General features: G+C 36.3%; 1 protein-coding gene across 1 annotated transcript in view; it reads right to left on the reverse strand.

Moving 5' to 3' along the window:
- Positions 1 to 1,138: 1,138 nt before the first annotated feature.
- CEP192 (centrosomal protein 192) overlaps positions 1,139 to 19,078 on the reverse strand; it is a 72,513-nt gene continuing 54,573 nt past the window's right edge. Inside the window, exons 48-56 of the mRNA XM_071421969.1 lie at positions 17,215 to 17,320; positions 15,632 to 15,836; positions 14,131 to 14,210; positions 13,174 to 13,269; positions 11,552 to 11,671; positions 7,711 to 7,832; positions 6,687 to 6,810; positions 6,117 to 6,175; positions 1,139 to 1,630 (exon numbers count right to left, since the gene is read on the reverse strand). Coding sequence (XP_071278070.1) covers positions 1,492 to 1,630; positions 6,117 to 6,175; positions 6,687 to 6,810; positions 7,711 to 7,832; positions 11,552 to 11,671; positions 13,174 to 13,269; positions 14,131 to 14,210; positions 15,632 to 15,836; positions 17,215 to 17,320 — 1,051 coding nt within the window. The 3' untranslated portion in view covers positions 1,139 to 1,491. The remainder of the gene's footprint in view (positions 1,631 to 6,116; positions 6,176 to 6,686; positions 6,811 to 7,710; positions 7,833 to 11,551; positions 11,672 to 13,173; positions 13,270 to 14,130; positions 14,211 to 15,631; positions 15,837 to 17,214; positions 17,321 to 19,078) is intronic.

Below are 19,078 nucleotides of genomic sequence, written 5' to 3' on the forward strand. Positions count from 1 at the left end.
ACACCAAGCTGAGCAGGGAAGGACTCACCTGAAGGATGAGATACCATCCAGAGGAACCTGGACAAGCTCAGCAAGTGGGCACTTGGGAGTCTCTTGAGGTTTAACAAGACCCAGTGCAAGGGGCTGCATCTGGTCAGGGCAGCCCCAGCACCATTCATGGGAATGAACAGATCAAGGGCAGCCCTGCCCAGTCCAGCCTGGGGTGCTGGTGAGTGAGAGGCTGCCCATGAGCTGGAAATGTACACCTGGAGCACAGAAACCCAATTATACCCTGGGAACAGGTTGCCCAGAGCAGTGGAAGACATCTATCCATGGAAGCAAAAGTTCAGGTCAGATTGAGTTGGGCTCTGAACAACCTCATCTAGTTAAAGTTGCTCCTGTCCATGGCAGGGGTGGTGGACAAGATAACCTTTAAAGTTCCCTTCCACCCCAAACTACTCTATGAACCTATGACATGGCAACAAGGGATGGGGGAACAGTTGTTTAGTGACTCCTACAATATAAAAATTAGAGAGTACTCAATTAAATCAGAAATAATACAGTTTATCACAGAAAAACCCAAATTTTGTTAAAAGAATAGACAGTGAACTTTTTGAGTTTGCTACCACATGGAGATGTGGAAACAGTGTCAAAAGGGTTAAAAAATGTGAACAGGTGAATTCACAAACAGGCCAATAAATGCAGAGAAAAGGCAGAGGTGGGATTCTACCTCCCATCCTTATTCATCTGGTGGCAGATACTGAGGAAATGGAATTGAACCAGTAAGCAGCCAGGCTTACATCATTTCTCAAAGTAACATCATCTTTGTGTGACTTTCAGAGACAGAATACTGGGTAAGATGCATAATTCTGGAGGGCTGAAGGCACTATTGGTCATGTTAAAATTTACATTTTTCACACTGTTAGATTAAAAACAATGCTTATGCCTGCCAATGAACTGTGTAAAAAGGTGGGGGCTGACTGTCAGATCCCAGCACTACCTCATGGAAATGTGATATAGATCAGCTTCTGGACTGCAACACATACCCCTGTTCCTTCACAGCCCCCCAAAAATTTAGCATTGTCTAAGAGAAGGCAGCTTGATCCCTTATGTACAGCAAAGAATCCTCTGAAACAGACAGAAATCAGGCAGAACCAACTGTTTACAAATAGATTTTATTTCTGAATTTACAATGTTTAAAATAAAATATATCAGTATCTAGCTATTTCTAATAAATGCAAAAATACAAAACTTCCATTTTCTTTAAAAGTGCAGAAACATAAATTATAAAATGGTAACTTTACAATATACAATGTTATTTCTCACTGTTTTTACTATCAAAACAGATTTGTGAAACAAGCACCATAATTTATCTTACAGAAGACTTTTCATCAAAGCAGCATCACAGGGCAAAACAAGTAGGACATTAGTATGGAAACGTAGTAGCAAATATTTTAATATTTTAAATAATATAAACTGTTATAAATTCTTATAAACAGATAAAAAACAGTTCTATTTTTTTCCAATAGCTTTACCATATAGGCGAATTTTAATTGGGCCATATTTGCTTGTCAGCACAACAAAGACATCTTCAAACATTCCTTCTACCTTTGGCTTGAACTGGACTGGCACAGCAATGTAGTGACAGGATCTAAAAAGGCAATTGTGGGCATAAAAATTGTTAATAAACAAGTAAATACTACCTGAGAGACAAATTCTTGTCTAGTTTGGATTTTCACCACAATGGTATACTGGATGTGTACCAGATCATCAAGTTTAGTTTTATAGATTTGATTATCTATTTTTCTTCTGAAGGACTTTGATCTTCAAGGTCATTTTTTCCTTCTGATTATACAAAGTAACACAATACTTTATTGCTGCTTGTTTACCTTGGTAAGCTTGGTCTGCCTCTTGGCAATAATGACAGTGCATAAACTTTATTTAGAGCAAAATTACTACATTTCTTCCCTTCAAACATCACACAAGTACATTAAAATTCCCAAATCTTTTCTGAAATCCATGCATTTGAAGCTACTAAATTCTATTACTTCTAATTGTCTCCACAATAAGAAATATTTTGCTGAATTATTGTAAATCAGTATGTCCATCCTCAAACAGCATTTTAGAAATTTTACACTGTTTTTACATAATTCCTCTTCTATTTGGATTACATAAAAACATACCAAATGTAATGGGTATCTGTATTAATTGCCAAAAGCCTAGACTGAATTACTTAAAAATATAAGCTGTAAAAGCAGTAGCTGAAAATTCTGAGTGGCAGTCTATTGGATTCCATGGCATCCAATAGAAACATCCAGCACTGAAACAGGTGGCAGTAACAGGCACAAACTGAAATAAGGAATTATGAACACCCCCACTTAGTAGGAACAGAAAAGACAGCTTTGTTTGCTTTTACCATTCCTTCAATTTCCTTTCCTTAAGAGTGTATAGTATTGTCCAAAGTCCTCTGGAATGTGCTTATTTCTCCTACTTTTTCTCAGTGTTCCTACCTTCTCATACTCATTTTCTCTGCACTAATTCAAGCTATCATAATCAGTCTATGATTTTATCCTTCTACTCTATCCCCTACCCACATCTGAAATCGTAACACCTGCCCTACACACAATTCTCATTTGCTAGTATCATCCTTAGTGTTGAAGTAACCACACCAGCAATTTTTTTTTTAACAACATCCTGGTCAATCAAATAAGAGTACACACATTTAGAATAAAGACTGGGAGGGTAGTGTATTTTTTCCATCAGGTGAATACAAAAATAAAGTACTAATTGTACATCCAACAGTGCACCAAAGGAATACAACCAAATCAGTTTCATGTCTCATACTCGACTGCCAAGTGTTGTATAACAAATCTGGCAGTGTCTGTCTTTTTAACCATCTATGATATACAGGCTGAAGATATTCACTCAGCTCATTTTAAAAAAATCAATTTTTTTAAAGTGAAGGACATCAGTATGACTGTTTAATCTCTAACATGCATTATGTTGGAAAACATAAATTTTAGTAGGAATAGAGTGTGAAGCTGCATATAAGTAGGCCACCTGAGAATTTACTGAAGTAAAAGTAAATTTAGTAGAAAGCCAGAAGAGATACAGAAGTCTGTATCATCTCCAAAATAATATAGGTATGCTCCCTGATACATTACATAACACTTACTCAAAAAGAACAATATGACCACACTCAAACATACACTTTATCAAAAACTTAACAGTAAGTTAGGTATTGCTCTTTCAAAAAGATGGCCACATCTGGCTGGCAAATTTTAATTTCCAGAATATGTACCATATGGCTTCAATGGTACTGAGGCAGAGCAGTTTCTTAGCAAATGACAACCATATTAAATTCCTCTTGATCTCTAAATTTAGGTGTCCATTGGGTGGGTCTAAACACATTACTGTTCTTCCCTAAAAGCAGAGTAAGTCAGACATTATGTAGTCTGTTTTGTAATTCTCACAACTGTGATAAGACTCATCACACTTGCTTCCATTTCATTTTCTCAGCTACAAGACTGGAAAGTTCAGACTCCAGATGTAACAGCTCTTTGGGCTACTCCATAACATAAATATTCTCAGAAATTAGGCAACGTGGAAGATTTTTCTCAAGTACAGTAATCAAAAACTATAGTTTCAGGACAAGTAGAATTCTGCTGCAGTTAACTCTTTTTCTCTTAAAACACTCCTTTCATTTCAAACTTTCCACTATGCCAGCACCTCAGTTAGTCTCTGATTAGTGTATGGCTTTTACAGGTTGTTGCACCAGTTTCAAGCAGTATTTCTGAGAAGTCAGGCATGTCTGAAGCCTGCTTCACAGACAAACCAATCCTCTAATCCTCAAAACACAACACTGCAACAAGTTGAAAAAGAAGAGCATGGGCAGTTAGCCCAGTTTAAGCCATAGTAACCAGATGGTTCATCAATGAACAGTGACCATTGACACCCAGAGGGGTGGCTACTGGAAACAACCATAATTAGTGAAAGGAACAACTCAACAAACAGCTTTACCTTTTAGTAGTATCTGGAAAATACACTACCCTGTAATCAGATGGCTTCTGAAAGCAATAAAATTGGGACACTTGTGTTCTCAAGCTTTAAGTAGGCATAGCAACCTGGCAGTCCTTCCAGAAACAAACTGGTCATTTTTTTAATGCTTAATTCATGTGTTTGTATCACTTAAGAGTCATATTGTTAAAAGTATTCTCCTTGCAGTAAAAGAAATTCTAGTCTGTAAACAAATAGAACTCTTTTGGGTGTAGATTGCAGACAGAATTCCACAGCAGTGCTGTGTATTGGTACTTGGGATTGCATAATCAACTGAAGAACTGGCAAAAGCACTACACCAAATTCTGAAGGCCAAGACTCTTGATATTAGATACAAAGTTTCACTTTCTCTATCAAGATTTAAAACTTAATTATGCAGGATTACTTTTAAATTTGGCCCTCAAAATTAAGAGCATCCAATAGACAATGTTTAGCACATTATAATTTTTTGGCAAAAAACATATAGGTAGATAGTACTTTCTACTCTTATACTCTTATTTACAGACTAATATTCCAAGTTCCTGCAAAGAGTCTTCTCATCCAGTTTTGAACATTACTTCCTCAGATGCCCAAATTTAGAAGGAAACAGTTACCAGTGGCTTTACTGATATCCTTCTTGATGCTAATCTTGAATAAAAGCCATTTAAAACACTTTTAACACTTTTTTAAAAAACATCTATCCAAGTCAAGCAAATCTTCTGTGTTTTATGCTCATAAATGGGAGAGCATTTTATAGACTTCAGAGAAATTATTTTTTTTAAGACAGGAAAAGCTGGTATTTACAACTGAAGAAAAAATTGACAAAGTTACTAGGAAAAAAATAGTAGACTGACTTTTAAACTTGTTAAGTCTACTTTAGATAAATGCAGTAGGAGTTCATAATCTCATGCAGAAAATATACCAAATAATTTCTACATCATTCCTCAAAAATATTTCTGAAATATCAAGTGTTTTCTAGTGAAGTTACTAATTTTTTGTCAAGGATGACTAAATCAAGACATCCTGTCCTTTGTGTGCTGCTGTACAGCCTCAGACAGATCTAGCTAGTTGTCTTTATTTGAATAGATGTTATCCTGGTCACTACCCCCCAAAAAAACCCTTTTGTGCCATCTCATGTGAAATATTTAATAAAAAGATGACATTTAAATTGAAGCACTAACACAAGCCTAAGAGGAGTTACAACACTTGGCACTGAAAAGTGGCCTTAAGAATACCTTGAATACCTCTGGCTAACACCACCACAGCCCTGTCTCTGTGATAAATGTGGAGCAGATTAGGAGGCAGAATATCTAACTCCATTTACAATTTGCTCCCAATTTCTGCTCTCTATAGCCTTAGCTTTCCTGTGTTTAAAATGGGAACCTGTTTAAACACTGAGAATGTATGCTGCACCACTTCCAATGAAACAGTTGCATTTCTGCTCCCTGAGAATCCCACTGTTGCAGATGAGCATGTGAGATGCTGCACTTCTTGAAGAGATGACGAATACTACTGGCACATGCTTGTAATGAACTCCACAGATGACTGGGTTTATTCTCAGGGACTGCTATCCCTAACTCAAAAATTTCTTTTATGCAGGTAAAATGCTGAAATAGTTGGTATGACCAGACAATTCCAGTGGCTGCTGAAACCTTGTGTTTGCAGAGAACCTTTGATGCAGCTCTGCAGGTTTGTCAAATTAGAAGCATGATGAAGACAATTTGCTTGGTCTGTTGTGCAGAAAGTATAAATGGAAGGAATGACTTGATTGTGCACAGCATGCCAAATGGTTACATGAAGCATTAGGCTTAACATTAAAAGCAGCAGCACTGTTAGAAACAATTTGCAGGGAAGAAATTGGCAGATGCGGAAATAACTGTGTGGGCTCATTCTGCTTCGAACAGAGAGTACAGTTGAACAAGAAAAAAAACAAAAACCAACCAAAAAAGCCTCACAACCCCCTCCCCCCCAAACCAGTAACCATAAACAAAAGCATCCAGAATATTTTTTAGCACTGTACATATATAGAAGATATTTATCTTACTGAATTACTTGGTTAATTTTTTTTGTTAGGAGAAAATGTTAGCATATGCATTACTCACCTTAGAGAGTATTTCAAGTGCCTGATGTAGAAAGGCTCCCTGGGACTTACAAATTTCAGCTGTAATTTAATACAAAATGCTTAAAAGTGCACTATATTTAAGTCCATCATATTCAATTTATGACATGTGTAAGATAAATCAGGTCATTTACAAATACAGCTTTACACAGACCCAGGGTTTAAAAATACAGAATGCCCACATTTGTGAACAGTAAAGAAAAAAAGACTTACTTCAATATTTTGAATTAATTAAAAAAATTAAAATCAGCAAATCAGAACAATAACAAACCTATGCAAAATATGATCTACCGTACTTTACTATTATAATATTACAAATACACTCAGTTATTTTATTATTTGTAATATACTATTACAAATACACTCAGTTATTCAGTCAGACAAAACAGAAAAATTACACATCAAAATTCTTCAAATATTGATTTTTGGTACTAGCAAACTAAGACATGTACTATTGAAATCTTTGTCAAGAGTAAAAGAGAGAAAACCAGTGCAGCTGAGCAACTGAAAGGACTGACAAATATCTATTTCAGATGAAGTCTGTCAGACTTACCACGTGTGTTGTACGGGAGTTATTCCGCAAGTGCACCTTTAATGTGCATGCTTCCCCAACTCTGGTTAGAGGAAAAACGTAGACATCTTCTGGTGCATACACCCCTTGAATCACCTCTTTTTGTCTGATTTGAAAAAGGGATTTAAGATATTAACATTTCTGACCTGTATGATCAGGGTATGTTGATTGCATACTTGAAGTACAAGTGTATTTTCTGAGAATAAATCAGAAAATATAGAAAGATCCAGAAAACATCAACTTTCTCACCTTAAGTTTTGCAAGATAATTTAGCTAGAAAGAATAATGAAAGTATCACTCTGGCATAAATATACAGGAATTTCCTTATATGTACTTTCACAGTCTGAATTTTTCCCCCATATGCTTTACCAGAGACCTAGAGTCTTATTATCAAAGATTGCAGATTTGACCAAATGTTTTACTTTCCTGCCATATTCACATCACCCTGTTGTAAAAGAACTGACAATCAACTTAAGACTGAACAGCAAGGTTAAGACATGCACTACTGTGGTTTTCTCAGAATTGACTTCGTAGTCAATTGGAGTGTCCAAAAGGCAAATACATAAAAAGCATAGACAAAATTCTACTGCCAATACCATTTCATTCACCACAGAACATTGTAGTTAGACAACTTAGAAACTCAACTGAAAACAAAAAGCATGGAAGATTGAATAATACAAAGCCACCAAGAGTTTTTGGCAAGTCTGTTTTTTATAGCTGCTTATTCTAACATAGAATCATAGGATCATTCAGGGCAGAAGATATTCAGATGGTTTGTAGCCCAACCTCTTGCTCCAGTCAGGGTCAGATGTGAGGTCAGAGCAAGCTGACCAGTTAAATCCTAAAACCATTTGAGGACAGGGACTGCACAGACTCTCTGTGAAGCCTGTTCCACCCCACAGATGTCCCAATGGTAAAAAAGGTTTTGGTTGTGGAGTTGGGTTCTACTCCCTGACCCTTTTGCCCAGCTGCAGACACACTCTTGTCAGGTTTTGTCCGTACGTACCTTATTCTTTTTGGTTGTCCATCAGGGTAAGCTTTCCTTTCTGGTGTAACTGCAAGCTCAGCTTTTTTAAGGGCACTTGGAGAAGATTTCACAACTGGTGTTTCATTTTCTGCTTTAGTACTCTATTGGCAAAACCAGAGAAGATTGTGAACTTCAAGTTCAAAAGTACTTAAGTATTCAGAAATGTAAGTCATTCCCGTAACCCAATCCAAGACTTTTTATTTCAAGAATAATCTTTCAGGAGCATGAGAGTCCGGATCATCAAGATGGAAGCAATTAGTTAGGAGGATTACACCAACAGGCTTCTGTGCTTTACAAATACTTATTTATTACAAGACAGTTCACAACAAACTAGGAGTGCAGGTGGAATCTCAAAAAGACTGCAAGCAACCAAGATTTTACTAAAAGCCAAAAAACACCTCACTTCCTCTGCAGATATTATGCCCACATGCCTCAAGAACAACCAAGTTGGCAAAACAACTGCTCAGAAAGAAGGAAGACATAAGTCAGCATTATAATCTGAATTCTCAAGACAGCAAAAAGCTTGGTAATAATTTTGTACTATGAGCAATACATCCTTCTCAAAGAAAGGCCTCTCCAGAGAGGGAGAAACAGATAATGCACTATATGGTACTTTCTGCATTCAGAAATTAGGCCAAAATATTTATCATCACCAAGACTCCCATTTAGGGTATTCTAACACAGGGAGACCAGATCACCCAACGGGAATAATTGGACAAATAACCAATTTCAAATTCCGTGTTGCTTAGTGAATCTTGCCAGATATTCTTTGGAGTCCCCTTGGGTCACAACATCTTAAACAAAGTTAAAGAACCAAAAGAACCTCCTACACTTATGGTTGTACAACATTATGTCAATTTTTGAAATGGTGCTGACGTTTTAGACAAGCAGTTGATTCCCTGACGCAGGGAAGATGAAAAAAATAGATTCATCTTCAATAGAGCTGCTATGACAAACTTGTCTTTTAGACATTCATTTCTTCTATTGAAAGAGCTGCTAATCAGTCTGTCAGAAATAGCAGCAGCCATAAAAAAAAAATTCTTAATCTTATTTTAAAGAATATATTTTTCAGTTGCAAATAACCCATGAACCCCAGTAGAACCTAATAAAGACAAGAAGGGATTTGCACATGTGTCCCATTTCAAGAGCTTTTATTTTTCCACACAGTGAAAAACAGTGGCCATCATGCCTCTGTTATCATTCAAATTCTAATTTATCAAAAGGCAATTTGACTGCATGAGAATAAGGTACATTATGGAAAATGATCAGAAGTTACCCCAGTCTTGATAAGGGCATCTTGAAATACTGATTGCTTTACCACAGCCTGTACTGACTTCTGCTGTTTCAAATGAGAGCAGTACATTAACACTTCAAATGGTTACAATTGAGTGCTGCAGTTCCAAAGACACTTCAGGAACACAGAAATTTGTATAGCTTGAAAATTGGAATTATTTTTCTCACAGAGTTTAAGAAGGTTTTCCCTCTTCTCACTTCTGAGATACACAAAGATAATGAAGCTCTGTGCTGCTGATACTTTCAAACTTATTTATTGTCACTTATGTACATTATTTAACTTTTTAAAGTACATAAACCATGTAAATTAAGAAATGGCATGCATTCAACATTTGTAGTATCTTAAAAAATAGCAAGGGTTCTTTATTAAGTCCTCAACTTTCAACATGCTAAAGGAGCAGTCAGGACTTTGCTGCTGTCTCAGCCTCGTGGCAGGTGCTTGCCAGTTCACCCAGAAGGGACTGATAGTTAGACCTAAATACCAGTCCAAGACTCCTGTGCACAATATTCATTTTCAGCTCAATGATCTTCAAAGAGCCCCCAGGAGCAGCTCCTAGCGGCAGGAACAAATGTTCTTCAGGAAAGGACAACACTAAGTTTGAATGACCAGCACTGAGAGGCTGGGGCTCAGAGCACACAGAGAATCCCTCCTTCCTCTGTCTCTCAGACTGCTTTCAGAGACATGATGAGCTGAACTCCTGACTACAGTTTCCAATGGTGAGGACTGCAAACACATGTAGACCATAATCAAAATTACAGTCAATTAATTTGTCAGGAAACAGATTAAAGTGGTAGGTGCCACTGATTTTCCTAACTTAATGTTGTTCTTTTAGTTCCTTCCTGAGCTCTTTCAAATTTTTCATTTCTTCTGAAGTGGTGCTATAAATAAACATCACTCAGTCACTCTGAATGACAGTCAGTCACTCTTCCCCCTTTATTCTATCAAAAGTCACACTAACCACAGCTGTAGCCCCCTGCCTCAGCAAAGCCACCAGATTCCAAGTCCTTTTCAAAGTTTTAGTAACACTGCCTAAACTCTTGATCCCAAGAAGATAACAGATTATGACTCACTTCTCTTGCCTTCTCAACTAAAAGCTGCAACACTCTAAATGTTCTGTGTTGATCCCTCTTCTGAACAGATGTTCCCTACCTAGTTGATAAATACAGTACTTCCTTTTCAAATCTTTCTGAAAATGATCGTGACATGCATTTCAAGTATTTTCTACTAACTTTTTTCCCATGTGCAGAGATGCTATCAAGATCTAATTGTTAACAGCTCTGAAAAAAATCAAGAACAAATCTGACACAGTAGTAGTTTGAAAACATTAATATCAAGTCATGCAGCTCAAAGATTTACACAACTCTGACAACCAGTCACGTTTTAAGAAGAGACTTCCTTAAAACTCTAGAGTTCTGTTAAAGAATTAATCTTCTCCACACTTCAACTAGCTTTAAAAAGACAAATGATTTAGATGTTTTCCTCATTTTCAGAAAAATTATGACCAAAGAATTTGATGAAAGTTTAATAAAAAACCCTCTAAAACCAAACATTATACAGAAAAAAAATCAGAAGTCGTTTAATATTAAACCTTTTTACAAGTACTCTTTCAACACAATTAATTTGGAAAGAACAAGGAACCTACAAAACAAATGTAAGAAGGATAAGTAAGGTTCTTACTACTGAAGCATGCTTAATACTCCAAAGAAAGATGCCAAATCTTTGAGTGGACTTCTTAGAAAAATCAAAAACCTTCTAAAAAGGACAGCAAAGCATATATAGCAATAATGCCATACTGAATGTACAAAGTTCTTCAGCTTATTTAACTAATCATTATAATTAATTCTTCTTTATGGTAATAAATCCTCTGTCCTAGATAAATTCCTCTTGTATAGATGGGATAAAAAGCAAGGTAAGGAGAGAGAGCACAGAAAACCAGATGCAACTCCCAACCCACTTCTTCCAAGCCTTACCATGAAGTTTGAGCTGAGGAACAAACAGGGAGCAAAGGGAAGCTCAAACCCAGTTGCTGCCATGTATAAATTTCACAATTATCCCCACCTACATTGTTACTCTGATAAAATACTGAACCAGGTTTTATTAGAGACACAAATACCCATTTCCAGGATGGATATTTGAAAATTCCAAAACTGCATTGATTTATGTATTATAGCAAAGGTCAGTTACTTCACTACTTATTTACAAAAATAAAACCAGCGAGCAAAAAACCAAACAAAACTGGTAGAAATACCTTTGTCTACAGAAACAATTCCCCTAGAATGTAAATTTGTCTCTACTGTCTTTGAGCTAAATAAATTTTTATATCATGAATGGCAAAGGATAATGCATTATCACATAAGGAAGAGGAACATAAGGAAAAAAATACAATTTAACCCAGCAAAAATACTACCAGGGTTGAGTTTTTTTGCAGAATATACCAATGTATACATGAAAGAGAAGTGTATAGTAAAATCAAGATGTTATCAAAAATTTATGTTCGAACAGTGTTTATAGCTTTTATATACTCACATTTCCAGAAAGCTGAAATTTTAATTTGTGTTTCCTGCTTGGATTTCCAACTGAGTAATACTCAAGGTCCCAGAACTGGGAGTAATCTCCTTTATCTCTAGGTGAAAAAATTACAGCAACCTACGAAAAAAAAAAAAACAAAAAAAAAAAAGGCAAATTTTGCAAACACTAATAATCTTCAGGACCTTCACAATTTAACCTGAACAAAGTTATGGTTCAATTTAACCTGTACAAAGTTATGGTTCAGCCAGCACAAAATTTACACACTACAGAACACACATGGCACACACAGGTGATCTTGCAGAAAACTATACAACTAGCTAGTCCTCCTCTGCCAGCAAGTGGAAAAAAATGGATGAACTATGTTGTACAAGCAATTTTGAATAAACTTGAGTTCAGATAATCTGCTTTAAGCAAAGTCAGCAAATGTTGGCACAATTATTTCTGTTAGTAAAATGGAGAGAAAGGGGACCAGAAAGGGAAATATGTGCACCTGGAAAAACTTCCTTCATCTGGCAACTAAGTTGTGAAGAACTTACCTCCTCCAGCTCCAAATCTCTAATTCCTGCACTACAATTATTAGAAAGCCTAAAATTTAAGCCAACTTGCAACCTATGAATTTGATCATCCTTAAAGGTCACCTATGTAACAAAGGGTTGTCTCCATATAGTGCTGTACCAGGTTAATTCAAGAATAAACTTCAGAAGTGAGGTTGAGAGAAGAAGAGAAAGAGAGCAGCAGATTAAAATAGATCACTACAATTATATCTCATTAGCCAATCATAATATCCACTGCAAAAAACCCAGCCAGTCACTATAGCACTGTACCTTATCAGCTCCAGCCCACAGCCTGGCATGCCAATGATGTAAATGTTATTCAAATAGGCCTGAACTAGGATTGCTAATGCAAATATCATCGTTTAAACTGAAATAATGGCTTGCAATATTATGAAATTACTATGAAAATGGACAGGAATAAGTTTTTTATTCTTGCAAATAGATTACAAATTGCATCTCTATGGAAATAATTATCCATAACAATGAAAAGATAGGTTTTAAGGAAGATAAAAAGATAAAACTCAAGTAGCATTATGAGAGAAGATGAGGGAGGAAAGACCCTTACCAATCCATTCAGTCTATCCTTGCATGTGCTTTATAATTGTGGTTATGAAACCCTCTACTGGCCAGGAGATAAAATTGCAAGTCAAATGAAACCAACTTTAGGAGCAGACAGCTGTCCCTGAACAAGTACAGCAAGAATGCTTCAAGGAAGGGAATCAGGTGCTTACACCAGTTTTGTAAGAACCCAGGATTATTTGCCATTTTCTTCTGGAATTTTACAAAACATTTAAAATAATTTTCTCTTCTGAAATAATTTGTCCTTAAAAACCCCCAAAGAGTAACACAAACACACCACCACTTTGAAATCAAACTACTTTGATTGCATGAATTCTTAGAATTAACTCTGCTGAATTAGGCTGATGCAGAATATCTGACACACTCCAGAGCCCAGTATTGAAAGGCCAACATTTCATCATTATCAAATAAAATTTATTTCTCATTTAAGATCTTATTTTGCAATTGAGATACATTAATATGCCTGAAATATTTATAAATGTTTACCTTCTCTTGTTCATGAACTTCAAGGGTACCAGAAACATGGGAAAATCCAAAAGCAGAGTAAGGAACCCTATAAACAGTGCCACTTCCATCCACACCCTGCAAATCAATTGATGAGTCAGATTTGAAGGGAAAGGAAAAAAATAGCCTGAAACCACACAATACACCCACACATACACCCCCCCTTGCAGAAGACTGAGGAAAATACACCCAATTAAGGTACTTTTAAGAAAAGAATTGAAACTGACTCCCTAAAAGCAAATCAATAAAGACTGAAACTACCAAATCCAGTCACCACTACTGACTTACAGTTCAGAGGTGGTGCACTGGCTACAACATGACAAACTCAGTCCCACGGGTACTGGTAAGGGTGCTATATAACCATTTTTCATCATTTCACAACAAAAGAGCATAATAATAATTCTAGCATAAAATCAAAAATCATCACAGCATTTCAGACTATCAAAAAATAGGGCAGCATTTACAAATATCAACAGCTAGGCAGAGGCAACAGCACTGTAATTAAAATATCCTTGACCTAACTCAAATTTCTACAGAGATACCACGTACAGTGCAATGTCAGCAGCAAAAGCCTGGAACAAGACAAGTCTGGCATTCTGCAGCCAAAAAGAGACACCAATCTTTCATTTATGCTTGATCACTTAATGCAGTCTGGATGGTGACACTGTATGAGCACAAGCCAACCCTGTAAAGCAGTAAGCGAAGCAGAAACTGTACCACAGAGCACCGATTGATTCATAGTCAGGGAGCACATCAGGGATGAAAAAAAGGAGCAAAACATTTCCCTGATATGAACAGAGGAAAAAAACCTTTGTAACTGAAGTCATGCTCAAATATATATTCTTCCTTGAGAGGCAGCAAGGAGAGAGAGCACAGCAGGAAAAGTTAAAATAAAACCCAGAGATTTGCATAAAACTCCCAATGCAAGCATTCACTCACTTTAATATAGGGTGGTGCAAAAGATGATATTTTCCACTTCAGATTTTCATTCCCTTTATTCTCCATTTCCAGGTAATTCTCTAAAAGAGAAATATCAGACCAGCATACTAAACATCTTTGTTCAAGTATCCCTGGTGTAAAGAGTTAAGCAGGAACTGTGTCTCTAGATGAACACAAGTTTAGTGGAAACAGTTTTCATTATAACAAATCTCAAGAGCAGACTCAAACAAAGCACACTGTCATAAAATTTGTAGAAGCTTATACACAAGAAATTTAGACTCCACCAAAAAATCCCCAAAAGATATCCAACTCCTTCCCAAGATATTATTTGATCATTCAGAGACAAAACACAATATCCCAGTCTGGGACCAAATAAACTTGTACCAAATAATGTGTTTTGTTACTCAGCATGCATATAAATATATGTCTCTTGGCAAGAAATTATTAGGACAAGATCATCTCAGTCTAGAAAAGCACTTAAAAAGTTGAAGTTGCAGACATAAATTATATAGGAAATGTATAAACACCAAAGTATTATTATTACAATACTTTCATAATTTTAGCAAAAAACCCCAAGATATTATTGATAAATTAAGCCTTGAAAGTCCTCAAGTCTGCTGGAAAAAAAAAATAGTGGCAATGGTTCATTAAAAAAACCTTCATTGCCTAAAAAGGTATGTACTACAAAAAAACTGGTCTGTAGATAACAGAATGAGAGCTCCATAGAGTTACTTTGAGAATTTTAAGCATGACTGGAACTAAAAGTACAGTCCAAGCATTTCAGCCTCCATTATCTACCCTGGCCTCCTCAATCACTACGTACCAAGACAAGGACAGCCAGCCTCACAGCTGACACTCCTATTGTCCTCAGGAAGAGCATTTATTTCCCTGCTAAACACAGACAGATTGGTCTCATCTCTTATGGGCATAAGTGCAGATGACAAGGGATCTACTGCAAAGGTGCCTGTGCCAGAAGAGTTTCAAGTGGACATAGTGACCTTCTACACTCTCTTTTCCCAGGCACAGCATAGCTGCATTCATTGTAGTGGCAACTGATTTGCCTGTACACAAACCTAACTGTGGAAAAAAAGGTGGGACTATACTGTATAAGGAGAACTGGGGAAAAAAAAAAACACCAAAAAACACCCCAAAACCAAAACAACAACACAACAACAAAACAACAACAAACAAAACCCAAACCAAAACAACAATAACAAAAACTAAGAAACAAAACCCTCAAAACAAACAAAACAAAACAAAAAAACAAACCAAACCCAACAACAACAAAAAAACTCCATAACTCCCAATATACCAAAACACAACCCCAAAAACCCAAAAAGCATCTCAAACTAAAGGCAGAAGTGGGGAACTGGTCATTCACACTTATTAGACTAAGAGAAGAAAACCAAAGCACTAAAATTCCCAAACATGCAATATAGTACACAAAGCCTCTGAACACAAGATATTCCAGATGCTATATTTAATAACTAATTCCTCTTACCTGAGCTTTGTCCTAGTCTTGTTTTAGGAAAAACGATGTTTCTGTTCTTTATGTCCATTTCTGTTAGAGGGAACCTGGGGAGAGGCTTTGGCACATCAGCAGTGGGATTTTCAGACTGTGGAGTAATTATGTCACATCTTCTACATGGAAAGTCTGATCCAGACACACTCTGTGTGACAGCCTCTTGAATAAGCACTTTAATAAACTATTGCACAATTTGGAGAAAAGCAAAGTTTTAAACATTGAATATTGATATATCAATAAGTCAAACTATTTAGATTGCACACAAGAGATTATATTCAGCTTTACATTTCAACAAAGGAAAGCTCTCATACATTACATCACCAGATCTTCTCCAACCTCAAAAGTCTAAAGATTCTAGGATGAGTTTAATTTAGGAGAAAAGAAAGATTCACTGAAAATTTGCTATCTAGGCATTTTAATTTGACAGGAATAATAATTTCAACTAGTTTAAATGACAATTCCTACAACATTCTCTGTTGCAGATAATGGAAACAGAGCTGCCTCATTCAGAAAGAGCTTTGTGTTCCCTTTTGCTACATAATTAGAAATTTTACAAGTTTCAATTAATGCTAGTAAAGTCCTAGCATACTTTATGCTGATTTGGAGGGGTAGCAAATAAATGACAAAAGCATTATTAACTACCAGATTTCTTATAATTTGATGGGCTTTGCTACATTCTCTACACTTGTCCCAGTAGATTTCTTAAATCCTTTTCTCATATTGTAGAACATAACATTGTAACTGCACACAGTTAACTGTGTGCAGTTACAATGTTAATCTCCTTCTCAACAACTTTCCTGTTTATTTGGGTTTTTTGAAGGCAGTTTCCAATTCTATATCATACCTCACACTTCCCTCCATGCAAAAGGAAAGTAGATACAGTTTTACCCTTTCAGTGTCTACTTCTCTCTCCATGCATTGTTACAAGTAACTCAAAACATACACTGACTGTAAAAATAAGAAAAAAAAGTCTCTTTCTTTAGGAGAGATTACCAAGGAATCCTTCTGCTCTTACATAGAAAAAAGAAAAACTGTTGGCTTCATAAATTTTATTTCTATGCCTCAATTTTATCAGGAAAATGTCTTGGATTAAAATCCATGAAGAGGCAGAACCTGTTCTAGACATTCTTTATCCCTGACCTGTCATACAGAAGGTCAAGATTACCTTAAGGGAGCTCAAAAGGAGCTATGGCAGTTTGTCCAATACCCTCTTTTAACTTTTTATTTTACAATATGATACAAACTACTTTTATGTGTGCACATCTACATATATTTATTTAATGTTTTAGAAAATGATGCATAAGGCAGTGGTGGGTGCAATTTTGTTGGAAATTCAGTTAGTGTTCACATCATAGTATTTCTTCAGAGATCAATGAACCAAAAATCAGTTTACAAAATGGCATCTTGACAACTTTTCTTTATGAGAACTTTACAAATTAAAAAGAATAATGGAAGTTGACTGAGCTTCTGACTCAAATCTACAAGGTTTCAGCAACTTTATTAGAACTGACAAAGTAAAATAAAAAGTTGCAACCTGAAGTCCCAAGTAAACCACATACCTTTAGTCCATTATCACAATGGATATAGATTAGTCCACTCCAAGGAATTAGTACGGGCCTTGTGGCAAGTGATGGATTAGGACTCACCAGAATTAGTGTACTGCCCCTAAAAAAAAAAAAATTAAAAAAAAAATCAACTAGCATGACTCTTGTACTAGAATCAGTATCTACAACATTTGTCACTAACCCACCCAAAAAAAGGATGCACTTTTAAGATAGTAGATAAGTGAAGATGCTCTACAGATAGTTAAATCTAAGGTGCTCAGATATGCCATATATTAAGCTTTAAAAGCCATGATCCCAGGATCTACTTTCACCATCACTGAGAAATCAGATCACCTCTTTTCATGGCCTAACTCAGTTCAAGAATTCTGCAGGCTCCAGCCCTCACAGTGCAGAGTATAAAATATTCTGGCTGGCTCCTATTGTGACAGGTTGACTGCCCTTGGCACTGTGAGGAGATGGTCATGAAAAATAGAGAACTGGGCAAGTGCAGCTTGCTGTGCTTAAGTCAGCTGTTCCCATGGGTCTGCTTCCTACTTGCAGACCTCTGTTCTTGATCCAAACTACTTACTTGGACCCAAAATGTGAGGATTCTGCTCACTCTTTTCCAGTGAACACATTTTAATATTCTACACTGCAATAAAATTGCTTGCAGAAGGCCTTCAGTACCCTCTTCGTAAGAAATCATCCAGACAATCTTGAATTTGGGGTATGAGACACTCAGTATGTCCTTACTTTCACAGCTACTGGAAAGTCATTCATTGTTACTGCTCTTTGAGATTATTTTTCTTGGCACTGACTGAATCTGCAATGAGTGGCAGATATCCTAGCCCTCCCATGGAACTCTATTCTGTTCTCACTAGTGATGAAAGTTTCCCAGAAATTTACATCTACGTGAATATGAAATTAAGTGTTTAAAATGCAATCAGCCAGGCAGGACTGAAGAGAAAGTATTTTGGGTAAACATCTTCAAAGTTAAAGCAACTACTGAAATATAATTACAAAAGCAAAACCTATTTTTTGGTGGGAGACTTTATTTTTGGAAGATGAGAATAGTTTAATAACAGGGTCTTAAAGCTGTTCTGAACTGAACCTTAAAAATACCAGAAATTCAGAAGGGAGAGGTGGGCAGACCTTTCAAACATAAATTGTGGAAGTCTTTGCTGCCATATGTGAAAAGTCATACATATACAATGATATTATGACTACTTTTCCAAGAATACCCTAATTAAGGCATGGGCAAGTTGACACTGGCTCGTCATTATTTTCATACCTACAGATACTGAGAAGCCAAAGGTTGAATGGTAAAACCAAGTTTTCTCCAAATAAAAAGAATCCCAAAATCAAGTTGTGAGGAGTATCAGCACATTTGCTAAAGAAATGTTAAGCCCCCAGAAGAGAAGCCTTCTAGAAGAACTGTTATTTTGGGGGTTGAAGAACTGTTATTTTGGGGGTTGTTTCTTGGTTGTGGGAAGGGCAGAAGAGTTTTTTGCTTTTAAATGCACAGCTAAATTTTACACAAAAAACTACTGTGAAAACAGATTTTTAAGGCTTCAGCTTCACTGACCATTCAGCTCCTTGAAAACTACGCAATAATAATAGTATTTACAGGCACAGAAAACTCCTGGCATCAAGGTAATTATACCTGTGACAGAAGAACATTCCCATAATACACAACTGTAAAAGGATAAGGTCCTAATAAAGCTAGATTTGCATGTTAGTTGACAAAATGTCTATACCCAGCAGCTAAAATAGTTTCAGGGTGCAGTCTAAGCAAACTAAAGTAAATTCCTAAAAACCAACTAAAATTCCTAAACTAGTTACACACTTAAACTAAAATTAATTCCTCCAAAACCTCACC

This window comes from Agelaius tricolor, unplaced genomic scaffold (assembly GCF_023055355.1).
Source record: "Agelaius tricolor isolate 1412-34295 unplaced genomic scaffold, bAgeTri1.0.p SCAF_2, whole genome shotgun sequence".
In the NCBI taxonomy this organism is placed as follows: domain Eukaryota; kingdom Metazoa; phylum Chordata; class Aves; order Passeriformes; family Icteridae; genus Agelaius; species Agelaius tricolor.